A 21578-nucleotide genomic window follows, 5' to 3' on the forward strand; every position below is an offset into this window, starting at 1 on the left:
CCTGCATTTCTCAGTTACAGGCCTTTCCGGAAGGACTCTGCAGCCAAGAACCGAGCTATGGATTCAATCCATAGCTCAGTACTCAGGTGCATAGGCCTTCCGGAAAGGCCTGATTGCAAAATGCAGACCAGAATGCAGCTGCAGAATGAAGCTGCTCCTTCGGCCACAAAAGAAGTGGACCTGCTGGGTGGGGCCGGCGGGGCCGGAGGTGAGTAAGACATCCCCGAAAATAAGACTTGGTGCCTCTTTTGGAGGCAAATAAATAAATAAATAAGACCTGGTCTTATTTTGGGGGAAACATGGTATGGATTATCAATTTTGTATAAACTCATTAATTTGCCTTTTCAAATAAAATTTATAGTCAAACAGCTTTACAAAGACTTCCCATTATTTCAAAAAACTCACTACTGTTGAAGATGTGTACTGTTTAACAAGCTCGCACTAAGTTAATAAAAAGAAAATAAATCTCCTGAAATATTCAATGAAATATCATTGTGCTTAATGCCAGTGCACAGTACCACAAGAGACAATAATCTTCACATGCAGACAAAATATGTTAAAATATATTTCAACTTCTGGCTAAAACAATTATCTCTAAGTATTACTCCAAAAATAATGCAGTCAGACAGAATATATTTTTTTCTCTCTAGGAAAGAAAGGGCTTATGGAGGACTTGTTGAACTGAACTCTGTTAAAGTTCACTACCTTGAAAGATTAGAATTCTTCTGCGAGACTGGAGGAACCAGTGGTATCCCATTTGCTCCAACTGCCCATGACACACTGCATGATACTTTACCAGAAGTCATTAAAATCATATTATTACTACCATCTGCTTCAAATGAAAATGAAACACCTGCAAGAAGAGATCAGAAAGACAGGTTCTGCTCAGATTTGGTAAATCACCCATGGTTTGTGTTCTTTTGAACCAATAAAAATATATCGTTTGCGTGGTCTTTAATGCTCTTGTATTTTTCCTTAGTTGGAAGGAAGGAAGGAAGGAAGGAAGGAAGGGAGGGAGGGAGGGAGGGAGGGAGGGAGGGAACCCGTTTTCAGCAAGTTTTGGAGGTCTATCAAAGATGGTTGTAAGGCCTGAACACCTCAAATTGCCTAAGAGATTATGGTTAAGTCTATGGACATACTGTATAAGTATTTGGACCTAGCGCGAAAGCCACAATATGTCAATTATATTAGCTATATTGCAATCCTCTGAACATCCAACAAATAAGAAATGGAACAATCTCTGTACCACTGCCTACTCCTTCATGGTCCAGCGTCACACACTGGTCACTGCTGAATTCAATTTCTTCAACTGGAGCTCTTCCTGTTAGAACAGTCATCTCTGGGATGGGCACAAATACTTCTGTTAACAAGTTAGCACTGCTGAGTCCAATTGTTTCATAAAGCTGTAATAAAGGGAAGAAATTATTCCAATCTCTAATCACTTTGAGTGTTTGGGAGTTATAATTTAATTTACACCATGATTTCAAATATGTTCTCATAGCCATATATCAAGGGGCTGGAGAAGATTGGCATAAGTTAGAATTGCTTATCTCTCACTATGCATCATAATATCAGGATTACACTGTAAATATATACTCTAGCTTGGGATATACTAGAATGGTAATTAAATGGGCTTCCTTTCCCTGACAAGTGAAAGCAGAGAAGCAGGTGATTCTCATTTGAGAATCCAGCTCTTAAGGAGCAAAAGCCACTAAATCACGGACTCCAAAATCAGCAGCTGTGGAGGATACACAAGCAGTATTCAAAGGAATACTATTAAATGAACAGGAAATTATAGAGATTTATTCTTTACAAGCTCTATATCAATGTATATACATAACTAGTTGGGGTGAAAGTTTTAAAGAATTTTGTTTGAAACAGATGGTAATACAAGCAGTGTAGAAGTACAAAATAAATAAGAACAAAAATAAAAGCAAGAGAAATTGATCATACAACCTATATTCTATATAAGAAAGTGAGGGTAGCTTTATCCACGAACAGAATTTCATTATGAAAAAAACCTTATATCATTTAAATCCATGGACCAAAAATTACTAAGTTCCTGTGGAAACTAAATTTAAATGACTGAAATTAGGATTTCTTCATTTCTCTTGCCATAGATAAGACTACTAATGTTATACTGTTTCTCTATGTGTTTAACACAGTAACTTACCTGCAATTTTAAACTCTCTGGCCAATTGAATATTTGCACATTAAAAATTTGCCCAAAATGAATTCTAAAGTCGGAGTTCATCTGCCGAGAAACTGTTCTAGATACCTCTTTGGAATTAAGAAGAACTTTTAAGAAGAGACATCTTTTCTTCACATCTTCACGTCTTGCAACTTCAGTTCTACAAACAGGTTAACAACTAGTAAATAAAACATGTACATTGCTTGAATGATAATAAAGAATAGCAGAGAAAGAATTAGAGAAGATAACAAAACAGAAAGATTGTGGCAAAAGAAAACAAAAGTAGTACCAATAGTATTAGGCACCTTGAGTGTAATCGCACTGTTGAACATCACCGACACCATTGACAAAATCAACATCAATCAATTGCAAAAGGCCGTTTTATTTGGAACAGCTTACATCCTACAACAATTTAATACCATCAAACGTCAACATCTGGCTATCTGATGTCCTTGGAAAGGATTTGATAGGTGAACAAAAATGCTAACTCCTGTCTGAACAACTGACTGAGTGACCAAACAAAGTAATTTATTCATTTTATATGTTGCCCAACTTCCAGCAAGTCTGGGCAGTTTTGTGTTTGAAATGTTTCATAAGATTTTGATAACTAAAATATATGTTTAAAATAAGATAATCTTCACTCTATGCTGTTTGTACAATCCCTTTTTCACATCTCTAAGATGTCCCAATTATCTAACAATTGAATAGAACATACAAACTTAAAATCTAAAATATATATGCTTAACTTGTTGGACTGAGCAGTGGATTTAGGAGTTTATAACTTGCTCCTCTCTTATGCTCAAAATATGCAGTTGTGTGATCTATTTTTCCCCTCTGCACAAGGGCTAAATATTATCCAATATTGATCTTGATCCATCTTAGGCCCAGTACTCTTTAATATCTTCATAAATAATTTAAATGAGGGAATAGAGGGGGAACTCATCAAACTGACAGATAACACTAAACTGGCAGGAATAGCCAACATCCTGAGCCAAGCTCAGGATCCCAAAAGGTCTTGACAAACTGGAACAATGGGTCCTATCTAACAAAATGAATTTTAATGTGGAGAAAAGCAACGTTTTACATTTAGGCAGGAAAAATCAAAGGTATAAGTACAGATTAGGTGAGACCTGGCTCAAAAACAATAACTGTGAGAGGGACCTTGGAGTTCTAGTGGACGATCACTTGAGTATGAGCCAGCAGTGTGCAGCAGCAGCCAAAAAGCCAATACAATCCTGGGTTGTATAAACAGAGACAAAGAATTAAGATCATGCGAAATATTAGTACCACTTTATAAAACCCTAGTAAGACCACATCTGGAATACTGCAACTAATTTTGGTCACCAAACTACAAAAAAGATGTTGAGACTTTGGAAAAAGTTCAGAGAAGAGCAACTAAAATGATCAAAGGCCTGGAGACTAAACATATGAAGAATGGCTGTGGGACTTGGATTTGGCTAGTCTAAAGAAAAGAAGAAATAGGGGTGACATGATAGCAGTATTCCAGTATTTGAGAGGCTGCCACAAAGAAGAGGGTGTCAAATTATTATCCAAAGCACTAGAGGGCAGGACAAGAAACAATGGTTGGAAACTGATCAAAGAGAGAAGCAACTTGGAATTAAGGAGAAAGTTCCTAACAGTGAGGACAATTAACCAGTGGAACAGCTTGCCCTCAGAAATCGTGGGTGCTCCATCACTGGAGGGTTTTAAGAAGAGACTGGGCAATCACTTGTCTGAAATGATACAGGTTCTCCTGTTTGAGCAGGGAGCTGGACTAGAAGACCTCCAAGGTCCCTTTCTATTCTCTTCTATTCTGTTCAAAAATGCAATAAAATGTATCTGAGGTATTATGCAGAAAGCACAGGTCCATATAATCAAAAACAGCATCCATTGACCATAAATAAGGATCAGATAAACCAGGGCTTTTCAACCAGTGGTACGCAAGCACCTGGCTGGTGGTACGCATAGGACCGGTTGAAAAAATGTAAAAAAAAAAAAGGAAAAAAAAGGAAAGTGGATGAGGTGAAGCGGCTATGAAAGCTCAGGGGAAGCGCCAGGATCAGCACCCTTTTCCGCCTGATCGGCACTTCTCTGAGGCCGTGAGAGCTCAGGGGAAGCGCCAGAATCAGCGTCCCTTTTCGCCTGATCGGCACTTCTCCAGGGCCGTGAGAGCTCAGGGGAAGCGCCAGGATCAGCTCCCCTTTCTGCCTGATTGGCACTTCTTCCGGAGCTGATCCTGGTGCTTCTCCTGAGCCCCGAAGAAGCACTAATCTCCTGGAAAGCGGCATTGATCCTGGCGCATCTGCTGAGTCCTGAAGAAGCGCCTGTCACCTGGAAAGCAACATTGATCCAGGTCAGCGTACTCACACACACACACACAAACACGTGCGAGCAGTTACAGCTGAAGGCGTTTCAGCCTTCAACTATGGCTCCTAGTCCTCTGGCGCCTCATTGGCTCAGGCCAGCCATCCATCAGAATCTACGTCCTGTGATTGGCTGGCTCCCTCAACGTGTCCCTCCCTCTCAGAAAGGGTTTGGCTCTTCATGCCGGCTTGCCCCCTCGCGGGGCTCCTGATACTGTAGGCCCCGCAAGCCGGGAAGGCGCACCGGAGTCCCGACTGCCAGTAAGATGATCGACCCACTCCTCTCCCATTGCCCACTCTGCCCAGCTCGAATCTGGCTGGAGCAGCATTGGTGCTTCCAAAGGTGGCCACTTCAAAGTCACAAGGGCAGCCCTCTGCTGCTCCCCTCCCCTCCGTGCCTCCAAATCGATCCCCAATCCGAGAGAGAGAGACGGAGGGAGGAAAAGAGGAAGAGAGAGAGAGAGAGAGGGAGGAAGAGAGAGAAAAAGGGAGAAAGAGAAGGAGAGAGAAAGGGAGAGAGGGAGGGAGAGAAAGACAAAGAGGGAGAAAGAAAGAGGAAGAGAGAAATACAGAGAGGGAGAGAGAAAGAAAGGGAGAGAGGGAGGGAAAGAGAAAGAGGGAGAGAGAGAAAAAGAGAGGGAGAGATAGGGAGAGAGAGAAAGAGAGGGAGGGAGAGATAGGGAGAGAGAGGGGGAGAGAGAGAAATAGAGAGAAAGAAAGGGAGAGAGAAATAGAGAGAGGGAGAGAGAGAAAGGGAGAGAAGGAGAAAGAAGGAGAGAAGGAGAGAGAAATAGAAGGGGAGAGAAAGGGAGAGAGAGGGAGAGAGAAAGAGAGAGGGAGAGAGAGAAAGAAAGGGAGACTGAGAGGGAGAAAGAAAGAGGGAGAGAGAGATTAAATTAGTAACATGGTTGTTAAGTGAATCTGGTTTCCTCCACTAACTTTGCTTGTCAGAAGATTGCAAAAGGCGATCACATGACCCTGGAACAATGTGATCATCATAAATATGAATCAGTTGCCAAACATTGAAATGTAAATCACATGACCCTGGGTATGTTGCAACAGTCATAAGTGTGAAAAATGGTCATAAGTCACTTTTTTCAGTACCGTTGTAACTTTGAACAGTCACTAAGCAAACTGTTGTAAGTCAAGGATTACCTGTACTTTAACACTTTTTTCAATTTTTTTTTTTGATTAAGTTTTTGACACCTCGCTAGGTGACTGGTGGTACTCAAATGTTGCCATATTCTAAAAGTGGTACAATCGGTGAAAAGGTTGAAAAGCCCTGAGAAATAGAATAATTTCTATGGAAATAGAATAATTGACTTCATCTACAAATACAGAGACAAGAGACTTCTAGAGAGGAGGGAAAAAACTCAACTGCCAACATCAGACATGTATTTTGGAGGAAACCACCCCCCCCCATTATAAAAGTTCTAAAGCACAGGCTTACTCCAAAATAACATTATGCATCACTACCTTAGGTACACATTCTGCCATCTTGAAAAATAGAGGCTAGCTGCAGAACAGCTGCCAAAGACATGGCCCGAAAGGCCACAATATTGCTTCTTTGGAGGAGGAAAGGCTGAAATTGCTTTTTTTGTTTTGTTTTCTTTTGCAACAAGGAAATTTTCAATTGAAAAATAGGAAAAATCACATCCTGCCTGCTGAATACTGGTAATATTATCTTCAAATGCTTTTTGGCCCACAACGGTGGGACTGAAAACAGAATGATCCCTAGCTAAGTTTCTGGTATGAATGAACAGTCTTTACTTTCAAACATCTGGCTGCCATTCCAGGCATTCTAAAAATAAACATCTTAAGAACTGATTTGGAGAGTCAGCAACATTTTCAAATCTTAGCTTTCTACTGACTTTTCAAAAAAGTGACCATTTCCAGTTTATATAAAATGAGAAGGAGCAAATATTTGAATGTTTTAATTATTATTATCAACATGTAAACAGAATCTTCAATACATTGGCAGATAAGCCAATGTTAAGAACATGCATCTCATTTAGAAATTGTTGTGTTTCTCCAACATGACTTAAAAGAGGCAGCTATAAGACCATAACTGAAAAAAAATCCATCTGGGTCTGGGAGCTTTGTAATTACAGGCCGATCTCCAATCTTCCATTTCTGAATAAAAATAAATAATTAAGAAAATGGCTCCATACCTCTTGCTGCACTTGAATGAAATTAATTATCTGGACTCTTTCAATCAAGCATGCTTTGGTTGCTTTGGTGAACTTTTGGGAAATTAGATGGAAGATGTGATCCTGCGGAACTGACTCTGGGCAGTTAGAAATGTCATAAAATAATATAAAAGAATGTGGTGCTCAGGGGATTGTGGTTTGACACTTAGGTAACTGACTGCTGATTTCCTAGTAGGCACAATTTAGGGTGCTGAGTTGATCTGCAAAGCCTTAAAAGACCCTGGTGTATACTATGCCCAGGGATTTTGAGCAGCAGAAGCCCTCCTGTACTGAAAAAAAAAAAGTCAAGAAAAAAATTGTCACGAAGCTCGGGACTGGTTTTAATTGTAACTAGATTCTAGTGATATTTTGATTTTATGCTAATATGGCTCACCTAGGACAAGCCTCATTCGGAGTGATGCTCCCCACCAAGCTTAACTCGGGGATTAGAACTGGTTCTCCAGGCTGTCTTCGGTTCTCAGCAGCTCTTCTGCGAACTTGCAGCTCCACCTGCTGTTGGTCAACTGGGAGAGGTGGAAGAGGCTTCAGAGGTTCCTCCATTTGCTCAGATCCTTCATCTTCTTCATCTTCCAAGTGTTGATTTGATTTCTTTTTTTGTTTCTTTCGATTTTTCTATATGAGTGAAAAGATGTATTTGATTTTGGTGGGTCTTTTGTTGGACTGACCATTTTTTATCTCTAATTATTTGATAAATGAATGTGATAAATAATTCATTTGGTGGCTGGGTGTTAATAATTTTTACTACAGTTATTCTATTATTACAAGTATATAATTACTTGTTTTTTAAATCTTGGAATTTAAGAATATATTCCAACGAACAAATTCTAGAAATTTATTCCTAGGAATAAATTCCTATTTTATCCTTAAAAATGGCTTACTGATGATGGAGACTCTCAATCATGCAGGTCATGGTTATCCCAAAGGTTTTTTTCCAAATGGCAACTGGACTTCCTTGGTTTTTTCTTTGAAGATGTTTCACGTTTCATCCAAGAAGGGACCTGAAGAAGCTTCATGGATGAGAAGCAAAACGTTTTCAAAGAAAAAAAAACAAGGAAGTCCGTTTGCCTTTTGAAAAAGCACCTTTGGGTTAACAGTGGCTTTGATGTAGAACATGAACTTTATTTTTTAATTAGATATATATTCTGCTTTTCTTTCAGGAGCTGAAGAAAAATATACACAGCACTCTTATTTTTCAGATGATTACAATCCTCTTATAAAAGACTGGGCTGATAGAAAGACAGACTGAGCTTATGTAGTGAGGGGGGATTGAATCTAGTATGAAACACACTGCCACTAACATTTGACAATCATGGTAAATAATAGCATAGAAAGCACCCTCCTAGTGTTGATTAGATTCATATGGAGAGGATTAAGTAGATTTGGCTCTTGTCTGTATTAACACTGTGACAGGCTGAAAGAACAGAGTGCAAAAATGATTCATTCTATGTCATAGCTAATCATCCAGGACACCATTGCCTACATTGGCCATCTCTAAACCAGTCTTTCTCAACTATGGCATCTTAAGTTGTGTGGACTTCAACTCCCAGAATTCTCCAGCTAGCAAGGTGTTGAAGTACGCATATTTTAAAGCTACCAGAGTTGAGAAATACTGTGCTAGACAACCAAGGCCATGCCCAATCTCTTTCCCACATTAGCCAACATAGTATGTGAACAAAAAACACTTCCCACCCACAATGATGCTGACTCAGACCTGTGCCTTCTTCCATGATTTCCATGCTCGAAATTCAATTTTATATTCATCCATTTTCTTTTCATACTCTTCACTATTTTCTTCTAGTAATTCATCTATTTCAGCCCGAATTTCTGCCTCATAGGCCTTTTCATCCAACTTCAGGTCAACTTCTTCCCTTCAAATAGTAATAAAAACAAAGCCATAAATAAAAACAGTGTTGGTATACTACATTCTTATTTTTTGCCATGCCACGTCAATCCTTTTTATTAGCTTATAATATAAAATACAAAAATACAAAAGCAAATAATAGGAAAAATAGGGGAGGGAAAAGGGAAAAGTGTAGAAAAAAAGGGAAAAGAAAGAAAAGGCATTGACTTCCAACTCCCTTGGGGGCAGTAAAATAAGAAGTAACATCAAACCTCAACTTTTTACTTTTACATTAATAGTATAAACTAGCCATTTCTATAACAGATCTATCTAATCAATAAAACCCAAAATCAGTTTCACTTTTTTCCACCTCAAGCACAAAGTCCAGAAGCAGTTTCCAAGTAGAAACAAAAGTACTTGTGTTTTTTCTTTTATCAAAGCAATCAATTTAGCCATCTCTGCTAACTCCATTAGCTTTTGCAACCATTCATCCTTTGTGGGGATTAAAGCGTCCTTCCATTTTTGTGCGTAAAGTAATCTTGCTGCCATCAACATATATAACATCAAACTTCCAATCCCCCCCCCCCAAGTCTTTTCCCATTAAACCCAGAAGAAAAGTTTCTGGTTTTATCTTTATATTCACTTTAAGAATCTTATGTATTTGAATATGAATCCTACTCCGATATTTCTTTGCTTTATGACATGTCCACCATAAATGATAAAAATTCCCTTGTTTACATTTGCATTTCCAACATTCGTTTGAAATGCCTTTATACATTCTTGATAACTTATGTGGTATTAAGTATCAATGATACTTCATCTTATAAAAATGTTCTTTTAAACTGTAATTTAATGTAAAATTTAAATCTATCGCCCACATATTCTCCCATTATTCAAGCTCTACATTATATCTAAAGTTCCTTGACCACTGAATCATACAATGCTTTACTTATTCACTTTCCAAATTCAATAATATTTTACATCAATGATATGGTTCATCACTATCACACAGTAGGATTTCCAATTTATTTTTAACAGAGTGAAACCCATTGCTCTTTTTTGTCTAATTTAATTCTTTCTTTCAGTTGTAAATATGTAAACCAATGGCAGGCACGTCCTGATTCTAGCTCTTCCTTAGACTTGAGGATAGGATCATCAAAATTAAAAGTTATTATTTTACCATAAGTCCACCAGTCTGGCTTCGCCACCATTTCTTTTCTTTAAAAAGCCCTCCTGGCTGACACCCAAAGAGGCATCCTCATAGGGAACCTTATATTTATTCCAAACTGTTAGAATGGCAAGTCTAACAAAGTGATTGTTAAAATCAACATTTACTTTAACTTTGTCATACCATAAATAACCGTGCCATCCAAATCTTAATTCATGACCTTTAAATCAAGTAGCCTCTTATTCTGGAGGTCCACTCACTCTTTAACCAGACCAAACAACAAGCATCAAAATACAGTTTCAAATCTGGTAAACCCCCTCTCTCCTTAACATCTTGCAGTAGTTTATATCTAATTCTTAGTTTTTCCCTTGCCGTATAAACTTTAAAATATCCCTCTACCATTGTTTAAAGGGGGTATCAGTTGCAAGTATTGGTAACACCTGAAACAAAACAAGCATCTTTAGTAAGATGTTCATGTTAATTTTCAGAAATTCTACCCAGTTATGATAAATGCAATCCCATCTTAATAAGTCCTTTTTAATATCATTCCAGAGAGGCACATAGTTATTTTGAAACAGTTTGTGTTTCTCAATAAAAGCCCCAAATATTTCATCTTTTTCTCAACCCTAAAACCAGATCTTTTAGTTAATATATCACAATCCTGTGAGGTCATATTCAGCATTGTTGTTTGCTGTTTATTTTAAAACCACTAAAACCCTAAACTCATTTAATTTCCTCATCAAATATTCTATATTATTTTGGCGGGTCTTGCAAAAATGTAACCAAATCATCAGCAAATGCCCTCAATTTATAAACTTTCTTCTTGATACTTATACTGTACCTGTTATTTTCTCATTTTGCCTGATCTCTCTGTTCAAAACTTCCAACACAAAAACAAACAACGGAGGCAAGGGACATCCTTGTCTCGTACCCTTTTGAATTTCACATGAATTAGTTAAATCACTGTTACTAATAATTTTTGCTTGCTGTGACATATAAACAACTTTGACCCCTTGAATAAAATTCTCCAAAGTCCATTTCTTCTAGCACTTTAAGCATAAAAGTCCAATTTAGATTGTCAAAGGCTGACCTTGCATGTACTAGAATTGCCTGTTTCTCATTATATTGTAAATATTCAATAATATTCAAAACAGTCCTTATGTTATCCGTTTGTCAAAACTGTCTTTTTGCATAAGGCCAGATTGGTCTTTGTGAATATATGCCTGTAAAAACTTCTTTAATCTGTAATCAAAACTATAGCAAAGAGTTTATAGTCCTTGTTTAATGAGATTGGTCTGTAATTCTTTATTTTCGTAGCATCTTGACTGTCCTTTGGTAGCAACACAATATTGGCTTCTTTCCACATCTGCGGTATCTTTCCCCCCTGTAATATATCATTCATTCTATCCTTTAGTGGCTGAAGAAGTTTATCTTTGAAGCATTTATAACATTGGCTTGTAAGGCCATCTGGACCTGGAGCTTTACCTGATTTCATTTTTTTAATAGCTTCTGATATTTCAAAGACAGTTACTGAGTCATTCAAAAGTTGTCTCTGAGTTTGTAAAAGTTTAGGCAACTGTTGTCTTAAAAGATATGCGTCTATTTTAGACATATCTGCGTCCTGCTTTTTATACAAATTGGAATAAAAATTAGGAAAAGACTTTTTAATAAGCTCAGTCTATTATTACATTGTTGCTTTCACAAATTTTCTCCATCATTCTCTTTTCCCTTTCCTTTCTTAGTTTATATGCCAACCATCTTCATGGTTTATTTGCAAATACAAAGTGTCTTTGCTTTACATAATTCAGTTTTATTTCTATTTCTTGAACTGTTAATATAGACAGTTGTTGCTGTAATAGCTTAATTTGATGTAAAATTTTAAAGTCTTTTGTAATTCAATTTCTGTCTAATTTCATCTTTTCCTGGGATTTTTTTCTTCTCTAGGTATACTATATTCTAACACATGGTGCATTTTTCACATGGTCAATATTGGCTTTATTCAGAATGTGTGTGTTAACTCTAAAAAATAGTGGGTGCAGCAAGTGGGAGAAATAAATGCCAGAAAGGTTCTCTGTCTCAGTTGCTATCATGGCTTGTTGATTTTGCCCAATCTTCTTTCTTGAAAGCACAAACATGAAATATCATTCCTTCAACCCTAAAAATTTTATGTTGCCCTTTTTTCCTCAAAAAATTCAATTCTTTCCTGATAATTCTTTATGAGGTACAAAATTAAGAGGCACCCCTTTCATTGTCCCTTTGGACATTCCTTCTTACAAATGCTTGAAGGGAAACAAAAGGATTACGGAAACAATCAATTTTTTGTTTGCAAATGTCAGCTTCTTTGACTGACTGACTGACTGACTGACTGACTGACTGACTGACTGATTATATCTCACAGTATAGGAAGGGTAGTTCTGCATGTTGTCTAGGTTATCCTAGATAACTATGAAATATTGTGAGGTAAGTAGTCCAAAGGTCTGAACTTGAAAGGGGCGTTGTCTTACCTGAACGCCTTTTCTCAGCATGAAGATGTAGCATCCACCGATTGGGTAATCAAAGCCCTCCTGCTCAGATTTAGACTAAGACCAAACTTTAGCCACGCCTCCCTTGGGCGCTCCTTTCCCAGTTTTGTCGAGGCGAAGCATTCATTAGGTCCGACACAGTAGCTCCTCCTGAAAAAAATCTGCCTAGACTAAGTGTTAAGGGTGGGTGTGGATGCTACATCTTCATGCTGAGAAAAGGCGTTCAGGTAAGACAACGCCCCTTCTCCAGCATGATAGATGTAGCATCCACCGATTGGGACATACCAAAGCCACCCGTGTCCCTGTCGGGAGGGAAGTCTAGGCTTGTGGCTCATGCGTAGGGACTACCTGCTGCAGAACCCTTCTGCCGAAGGATGCGTCTGAGGCAGCGAATTTATCAAGCTTGTAATGCCTTATAAATGAAGAGGGGGAAGCCCAGGTGACTGCCCTGCAAATTTCCTCAATCGAGGCCTGAGTGGACCAGGCCGCAGATGTAGCAGCGCTACATGTAGAATGAGCAGTGATGTGAGGAGGAACAGGAAGAGACTGAGTCCTGTAAGCGTGAGAGATGCAGGCCCTAATCCATCTACCAATGGTTGAGGATGATACTTTCAGACCCATGGAAGAAGGTTGGAAAGACACAAACAAGGCCTCCGATCTACGAAATGCAGCGGTTCGCTTCACATAGTGATGCAAAGCCCTGCGTACGTCTAATGTATGCCACAATCTTTCAAGACGGTGAGAAGGTCGCGGACAAAAGTCCGGAAGAATCAGATCTTGATACCTGTGGAAGCTAGTATTGACTTTCGGAATGAAAGAAGGGTCCAATTTTAGGATCACTCTGTCATCCAGAAAAACACAAAGATCCTCCCTGATCGAGAGTGCAGCAAGTTCCGAGATGCGTCTTGCTGAGGTGATGGCTATCAAAAAGGCTACTTTCAATGAAAGGAAGTGTAGTGAACAAGATCTGATGGGTTCAAATGGTGAACTGGTAAGAACCTGCAGAACCCTTGGCAGGTCCCATGTGGGATATCTGTGTACTACAGGAGGACCTGTATTAACGGCTCCCTTAAGGAAGGCCGTAACAGCTGGATGATGAGATAGCTGTACCTGATCCTCGCAAATGAGGACCGTGGATAATGCTGCGATCTGCCTACGGATGGTATTGTGAGACAGTCCCCTGTTTAGTCCGTCTAAAAGGTAGTCCAATAATATCGGAATGGTGGTAGCCAGTGGGTTGACCCTCCTGGTGTTACACCATGCACAGAAACTTTTCCACGTGGCATCGTAGATCCTGTTAGTGGAGGGACGTCTGGAGGCTTGAATTATAGCAATCACTCCAATCGAATAGGACTGTCTAATTAAGCTCTCCCTTTCAAGTGCCAAGCAGCTAGTTGAAGCCACTGCGGGTCCGGATGTTGGAGCTGACCCTGACTGAGGGAGATGCGATCTGCTGGAATCTTCCAAGGTGGGGAGATCGATAGGTCCACGAGATCTGCAAACCAAGGATGCCTTGGCCAATGTGGGACCAGCAAGATTAATTCTGCCCCCTCTAATAGGAGTTTCCTGATGACAGCTGGAATCAGGGGAAGTGGAGGGAAGGCATACAGAAGTCCCTTGGGCCATCTGCTGCGTAGCGCGTCCGTTCCCTCCACCCCCCGTGACGGAAACCACGTGAAATACCTGGGAAGCTGAGCATTTGCTGGCAAAGCAAACAGGTCTACCTGAGGCTGCCCGAACCTCTCCGATATTTCCCTGAAGAGGTTCGGTTCCAATCGCCACTCCGAGTGGTCTATCGTCGCCCTGCTTAGAGAATCTGCCTGATGATTCTCCTCCCCGGAAATGTGTTCTGCTCTGATGGATTTCAGATGGGATTCTGCCCACAGACCCAATGCTAGGGCCTCCTGCATGAGGGACCAAGATTTGGTCCCTCCCTGTCTGTTGATATGAGCCTTGGCTGCGACATTGTCTGACGGACAATGATTCCCCTTCACTATGTTGGAGAACTGGCAAAGAGCCAAGTGTATTGCCCTGAGTTCTAGCCAATTTATATTGTGCGTGAGGTCGTGCTTGGACCATTGACCCTGAGCCATATGTGTCTGCATGTGCGCTCCCCAACCGAACAGACTGGCGTCCGTGGTCAGGATAAGTCTGTGAGGCTCCTTGAAGAATGTCCCCTTGTGTATGGCTGGTGACCCCCACCATCTGAGTGACTGTAGAGTGTGGTACGGAACTCTCACCTTCCGTGTGGAGGCACTCATGTTCCGCTTCTGGAAGGGAAGCAGGAACCATTGTAGATGTCTGGAATGAAGACTGGCCCACGGCACTATTCCTAGGCAAGAAATCATCTTCCCCAACAGCTGTGACAACTGGACAAGGGGAACTACCTTCTCTCTCTGGATCCTGCGAACTAAGGATCTGATACCGTCCCTGCGTTCCTGGGAGAGGTAGACCTTGCATAGGTCTGAATCTATCACCGCCCCTAGATGCAAGATCCGAGTGGTAGGGGTGGTGTGGCTCTTCTTGAAATTTACTGAGAAGCCATGTCTCTGAAGTGTCTCTATTGTAGTCTGTAGATCTAGTTGAGCAGTGTGGAATGAACTGGACTGAATGATTATATCGTCCAGGTAACATTGTACTCTTACTGGTATTAATCTGAGATGTTCGGCCATGTCTCCAGGAACAGTGGATGTGGAGAACAAAGATGTTAATGGAGCGTCCACTGTGGGAACCTCTAGAAGGGAAGAGAATGCAGAAGATACATTATACAATCTCTTTTCTGTGCTGTTAGGAGAGGGTAGGGTGGCCAGTGAGGTCCACTCTTTTTCCATCGTCTCGTGGAAAACAGCTGGACAAGGAACTTGTTTTTCCTCTACCACCTTTCTAACAAACAAAGGGTTTGACTCTTGTGCAGCCGAGGTAGATGGCTTGGGTTCCTGCTCCGAGACCAGGTTGGCTGTTGTGCAGGCTTTTAACAAAAGAGATTTGAATAGGTTTGGATCAAAAAGCCCCGATGTTGGGGTTGGATCCTGATTTACCTCCTCATCCTCAGACATAGGTCCTTCAGTTGTCACCAGGTCAACAGATTCAGTCTCCCCAAACTGAGATGAAGTCTCAGAAATACCTGAACCCGCTGACTGGGGACGTCCAGTGCGGTCTGCGGGCAAGGGTGGAGAAGGTGAAACCTGTGAGGGACCAGCTGCTAAGGAAGAAGACATGAATTGATTGAAGGCCTGGTGCATAAAGCTCTGAAACTGTTGAGCCCATAAGGATCGCTCAGCTGAAGGCACACCAGCAGCGGTGGTCTCAGGAGTATGCGTACTAATGTTAGCAGGAGAAATGGAAGGCCCTGGCAGAGGGGATATAGGGATATGTTGTCTAGGGGCAGATAGACTGACCTGTTCAGTTCCCCCTTGAGGAGACCCTGCCCTGGGGGCTTGATAAGACGGCACCAGTGAGGGCTCATAAGGTGAGCTGGCCAGAGAAGCAGGGGGAACCAATTCAGCTTCTCTGGACCTGAGCCTTTGTGCTTTGGAGAACTCTTGCTCCAGTGCCTGGTGTCTCCTTGAGGCCTCTCGCTCAGCAGTCTTGGAGGGTTCTTTGGTTGATAAATGCTTGGTTTTAGCTTTTTTCTTCCCCCCTGTATTTGAATCAGAGGATCTGCATTTTGCTTGAATGGGGGGAATATCAGAACCCTGCAAAGCCTGAGGAGACTCACCATCTGCCATTGTGCCCAGGCTTTCCAGGTAGGAGAAGCCCTGGGGTGGGGGTAACTACGCAGATCAAGTTGTCCGGGAGGGAAGCTTCCCACGCCCTAAGACAACCACAATGGCAAACAGCCAGAACAGCTGTCTAAAACTGTCTGCTGGGCCCTGCCGGCACAGCGCCGGGAGCTAAACAGAACAGGTCAGGAACCCCACAATTTAAGATAATAGGTGTTATTATTGTTATTATTATTTTTATTTTATTTTATCTTATTTTATTTTACTTTTGTAATCAATCTCTGAGAAGCAATGCGTCGAAGAAACAACAGCTAAACCCCCAAGAGGACCCAACGCAGTGAGTCATTAATGCTAGGCCTGAATTGGAGGCAAACAGCAACCTTAAAATGGCGACCACGCCCAGCACCAAATTCAAAATGGCGGCCGCAGGTCTTCTTTGTGCCTAAAAATGGCCTCTCCTCTTAGTCAGAGCTGTAAGACAGCTTCTCCAGCCTCGTCTTTGAAGTCCCCGTTCAGGCAGGCAAAAAGACAGAGGGAACCTTACACACACTTCCCCCCTTACAGCTATAAGGCACCACAAACTACTTGTGATTCTGCAGCCTGGGGGGGTCTCTGTGCGATCCTGGATAGAGCCTCGTGGCCACGAGGCAAGAGAGAAGCTCTGGTAATCGGCTGAATTCTCCAGAAACGCTGGCAATAAAAATTGTTATCACACACAAGGGAAGCCTCCCTCAGTGTGCTGAACAGATACTCTGAGCTGAAAACTGCCTCAGCGGCAAAGCTCCAACGATCCACGAGGCCAATTAGGCCCTCTGGAAAGCAACTCTCCAAGGTTGCTAATTCACTGTCCTTTACTAAAAAAACAAAAATTATGTAAAGAGTACACTACAGGAAGCTATATTAACAATCCTAATGCTACACTATTTAAACTAACAATTGCTGAGGAGCTAACAAAACTGTGTCCTCTCTGCGCATAGACTAAGACAAAACTGGGAAAGGAGCGCCCAAGGGAGGCATGGCTAAAGTTTGGTCTTAGTCTAAATCTGAGCAGGAGGGCTTTGATTACCCAATCGGTGGATGCTACATCTATCATGCTGGAGAATGTTCTGTCTTCAAACAACTATTTAACCACACCTTCCATACTAGCATTTTATCCTGAGTTTGGAGGGAAATCATGCATTTAATTCAAAGCTGTTTCAGATGTTCTGACATCCAACAATCAATTTGTTTTCTTTTAAATTGTGCCCTGTTGTCAAATAGAAACATATTTCTCAAGCAAAGTTCCATCACTGTTGTATCTCACTGAGGAGAAGAGAGGAGGGATCAATTAAACACACCTTGCACAATTGAGAATAACTTTATATTTAGGGAAAGGAGCGCTCTCTGCCTTACAAATAAGCAATTTGCTGCAATATTCTTTGAGAAGTCCTAATTTGTGGCTGCAATGTTGTTCCCATGTATCATTTTTCCCCAAAGAGGCTGAGAAATGCAAATGTGTGCATGCCTATTATGAATATTCAAATAACATAGAATAAGACTATAAATCTAAGCAAAATATTTTTTTGCTCCTTTGCAGGCAGATCTCCCTACATAGATTGTTCCACTGTTTAAATATCAGATATGCAAACAATTGCTTATATACAAACAACTATTTTACTGGGTTTCTTCAACTTCATAGCTGTTATAAACGGTGCTTCACATTTAGGGGGGATAGGGATTAATTACATAACTTGCCTTTTTTTTCTAAGGGTTCAAAATAATTTTCTTGGGAATTTCTAATTATACTCCCATAACAACTCTATGAGTTTTACTAAGCTAGCTCTTTACTAGCCTCTGTTCTGTGGCAGTTTATACAACTGCCTAAGGGGCACATAGCATGCTTAACTATTGCTTTTATTCAAATTCAGCCCCTTGATCAATTGACTTGGATGACAAGAGGAAATTCTCAGTCCAACCTGGGCAGAGCTAGTTTTCCTGGAGGAAATTTTAACTTTTTGTTCTGGAAAAGCATCCAGTTATGTAGCTCTCTGTTTTTAAGCTTCAATGAGGCAGAACTATATCATTTCAATGAGATCCAAGCCTTAGATTTAAGTCAGAACTAATGAATGCAGAAACACCCTAAATTTAATATACGAAACGATGTAATTCCTGGAAAAAGCATACTTTCTTATGAAGAGCTTCAGAGGTGTGTTAATAAACTTCTGAAAATCACGCAGGAATTTTATTTCTTTCCACACTTTGATCATGGCTTTCAGCAATGCTTGGTCTTTTTCTTGTTCATTATTGCGAAGTCTTCTTGTTTTCCTGCTCACAAATACAGACATTTCATTGCAGGGAATATATATATATATATATAGTAATTGACATCAAATAACAAGTTAGCAATATTGAAAAAAATGACTATAACCAGTCAGCTATAATGTAGCAGGTCAGATCGAATCCCAAATCAATTAATAACCAGGTTGCCAACAGGATGTAAATTAGTTTTCTACGAACATAATAAAATAAGTCCCTTTGGATAGTGGCAGAATGCAATACAGGTGCAGTCAAGATTTTCTCTCTACAGAAACATGGTGCCATCTTACTCAAGCAGAAACTACCAGTGAAGCAGAGCTGACACTCCCTATTTCCATTACAGCCTCTACCTTATTTCACCCATAGCTTCCCTGAAAACTGGCAAAATCTTTAGGACCAAGCAAGATGTGGTCTCAGAGGTTCAATGCTTATAGAAGACAGAGGAATGGGCAGGAGGAATAATCTTGAAGAACAGAAGGAAGAGCCATAGCCAAAACCACATTCTGATTAAAAATAAATAAATCTGAAACTAGGCCAGAACTACAATTGAGAAAATGTCTCAAGCAAAACCCTTCCTACTTTTGGAATAAGATGACTCACAGTGGCAAGGTTGGCATGGATGGGTCAGTGCAGATGGGTAAGCGTGGCCAGGTGGACAGATGACTCAGCACAAATGACTTGACATAGCCAAGTGGGTGCAACTAGGTTAGCTTGGACGGTTGGGTATCAAGTGCCAAGCCAGGCACCGTTTCGTTCAACCCCAGCACCACAACTTCAAAGTGAGAGAAATCCACAAAGCCTCCTGGAACCCACATTGGAGCTGTCAGGACCCAAAACCCCTTCTCCCTTTCCTTAGCCATATATTCTGCTTTTGGGGCCTGCCATTCTGTTGGGGGGAGGGGAAGTTTGCATGTGCTTGGGTTAACCTTCGCTTTCTATATTCCCCTCCTCCCTCCATTCCCTTGAGATAGGAATATGTCTCCCTTTATCAGGGAGATGATTGCAGAGAAACAAAACTGGAGAAGACCTTGAGATGTGCGCCAACTGTGCCAGTTACCCGCTCATCAGATCACCTGTGGATTGGCTGGATTTCAATTGGACATTATGACTTTTCCCCAGATCTCGCCTTGACTTTCCTACTGTCACTGACCCCTAATAAAAGTATCCTTTTGAGACAACGCCTGTTTCAAGAGTTCTGCTTTCTTGGGTGGTTAGTTGAAGTGGGACCTCATAGGAGCCCTGTGGTATTCAATCCGCCGTCCTCGAGAACAACTTTCCTATCACCCTCTTCCTCCTCTTAATCCTTCTCTTCCTCTGCTGGACTAGAAGCTTGGAAACATCCTGGCCCCACCTCCGTCCCTTTGATCTCAACTTTGGGATGTCCTTAGTGCCTCCCCATCTCTAGTGACATAGATTCACCTCAAGGTTTCCCTGCAAGCGTGTGTGTGTGTGTGTGTGTGTGTGTGTGTGTTTGCATATTTGCCAAGATATATTTTCACAATGGATTTCTATTCTCTGGGGTGATTTTTTACATGCCACAGTGTGCCTGCTGAATCTCCAGATTGGTGCAAAAATATTCTCAACTTGTGCAGATCTCTCTTCTCCTTGGTGGGTGAGGAGGCCTTGGTCCATCCGACATGCTCACAAAAGAGGAGCTTTGGCAGGGCGGGGGGCAACTTCCCACCTACCCCCCCTGCTCATCGTGCCACTCACTTCCTCCTGCCCACCCCACTATTGCCTTTAGCAATGGCTGTTGGGCTGAGACCAAATAGCTCCCAGATCCCCCCCCCAACCCCCAGCCAGATCTTCTGCTTATTTGGAAATGACAGGGGAATGGTGGAGAAAGCTCAGTTCTTCACTCCCACAACTATAGACAGCAAGATCTGGAGAAGATAATGTTTTGTCTTCCTGGGGAAAGATATAAAACACGTTAGGTCTCAACACCCAGGTGGGCTGAAACCTCCCTTTTGTTAGGATTCAGGTAGAGCTGGTTCCTCTTCACCCAGATCTTCACAGCCTCTAGTCCGGGAGGAGGAGGAGGAGGAGGAGGAGGAGGAGGAGGAGGAGGAGGAGGAGGAGGAGGAGGAGGAGGAGGAGGAGGAGAAAGATGACAGGGAAGTTGTTCTTGGGGGCAGCGGATTGACCACTGTCAGGGTCCTGGGCAGGCTCCGGGAGGCTTCACAGATTTCTCTCCCTTTGAGGTTGCAGCACTAAAGTGGGACAAAATGGTTCCTGGCTCCATGCTTGGTTCCTGGCAGTTCAAGTATGCAAGGAGCTGGTGAGGTGCTGAGTTGTCCACACATCCAGTTGGCTGAGGCTACTTGTTCCGCATTGACTTGGCTGTGCCCAGACAGCCACGCCCACCTGGTGCACCCACCTGCCCATAGCCATCTATCCATGCCGGCCTGACCACACCCACTCATCTGCCCACCCAGCCATGCTCACCCATTCGTGCCTATCTGGTCACAATGATTTGTCCTACACCCTCCTAGTTCTCCCATAGAAGGGAAAAAAGGAGGAAGAATATTGACAATTGCAGGACAGTTGAAGATCTGACAGGCTATCCCACCTGATTTGTCCCCATAAAATTTCTTTCTTCCTGCCATTCTAGTTGCTCCCAAAAATGGCACAGAAGGACATAAATAAAAGGTGTTTTATCATAGCAGATGGTTACACAAAGAGGAACTTAGGAGAGAGTCATAAACCTTCTGCAGGCTGGCCATTATGTAATTTCAATTAAACAAAAAGATCTGCCTTACAAAATAAATACTTGAAACATCTCATGGAAAAAAGAGGTTCTTACAAAATTCCAATGACAACAGTTCATTGCCTTTTATTAGAGCATGATTCAGTTTTTTTTCCAACAACCCCTTTTTCAGCTGAACAATTTTTTAAAATTTACAGAATGAATAATAGAACAACTATTAATCTACTCACCTTATTTCAAGCTTATATTCAGTTATGCTTTGTTGGACTACTAAATTTGGAATTCCACTTTTGGCAGTATCCAAAATATTTTGTAAAGCATTTCTGAGAGCATGAAGCTAAAAAAATAAGCTTATAAATATTAGTGTGATCTGTTTGTACCACCATATTAAGCAATTATACTTCTGTATTTTTCCTTATTACTAGCAATCTTGATAGACCTGCTTTTCTATGAAAATGCCAGAAACATTCTCCAAAATAAACCTGGGAAGAACATGGAAAATATGATTTTTGACAGTTTATTATTTTTTAATGTTATCTCGCCTTTATTGTTGCTTTTAT

The 21578-nt window shown here is 41.2% G+C and overlaps 1 protein-coding gene across 7 annotated transcripts in view; it reads right to left on the minus strand.

Annotated features, from left to right (window-relative positions):
- CC2D2A (coiled-coil and C2 domain containing 2A) overlaps positions 1–21578 on the minus strand; it is a 226121-nt gene that overhangs the window by 93059 nt on the left and 111484 nt on the right. For all 7 annotated transcript variants that reach the window (XM_039343481.1, XM_039343479.1, XM_039343478.1 and 4 more), the window contains 7 exons: positions 21249–21355; positions 18180–18320; positions 8476–8632; positions 7138–7376; positions 2174–2351; positions 1247–1403; positions 706–853 (listed from right to left, as the gene is read on the minus strand). In XM_039343481.1, the coding sequence (XP_039199415.1) occupies positions 706–853; positions 1247–1403; positions 2174–2351; positions 7138–7376; positions 8476–8632; positions 18180–18320; positions 21249–21355 (1127 nt within the window). The remainder of the gene's footprint in view (positions 1–705; positions 854–1246; positions 1404–2173; positions 2352–7137; positions 7377–8475; positions 8633–18179; positions 18321–21248; positions 21356–21578) is intronic.

The sequence above is a fragment of the Crotalus tigris genome, unplaced genomic scaffold (assembly GCF_016545835.1).
Source record: "Crotalus tigris isolate CLP2741 ecotype Arizona unplaced genomic scaffold, ASM1654583v1 scf7180000017855.1216408, whole genome shotgun sequence".
In the NCBI taxonomy this organism is placed as follows: domain Eukaryota; kingdom Metazoa; phylum Chordata; class Lepidosauria; order Squamata; family Viperidae; genus Crotalus; species Crotalus tigris.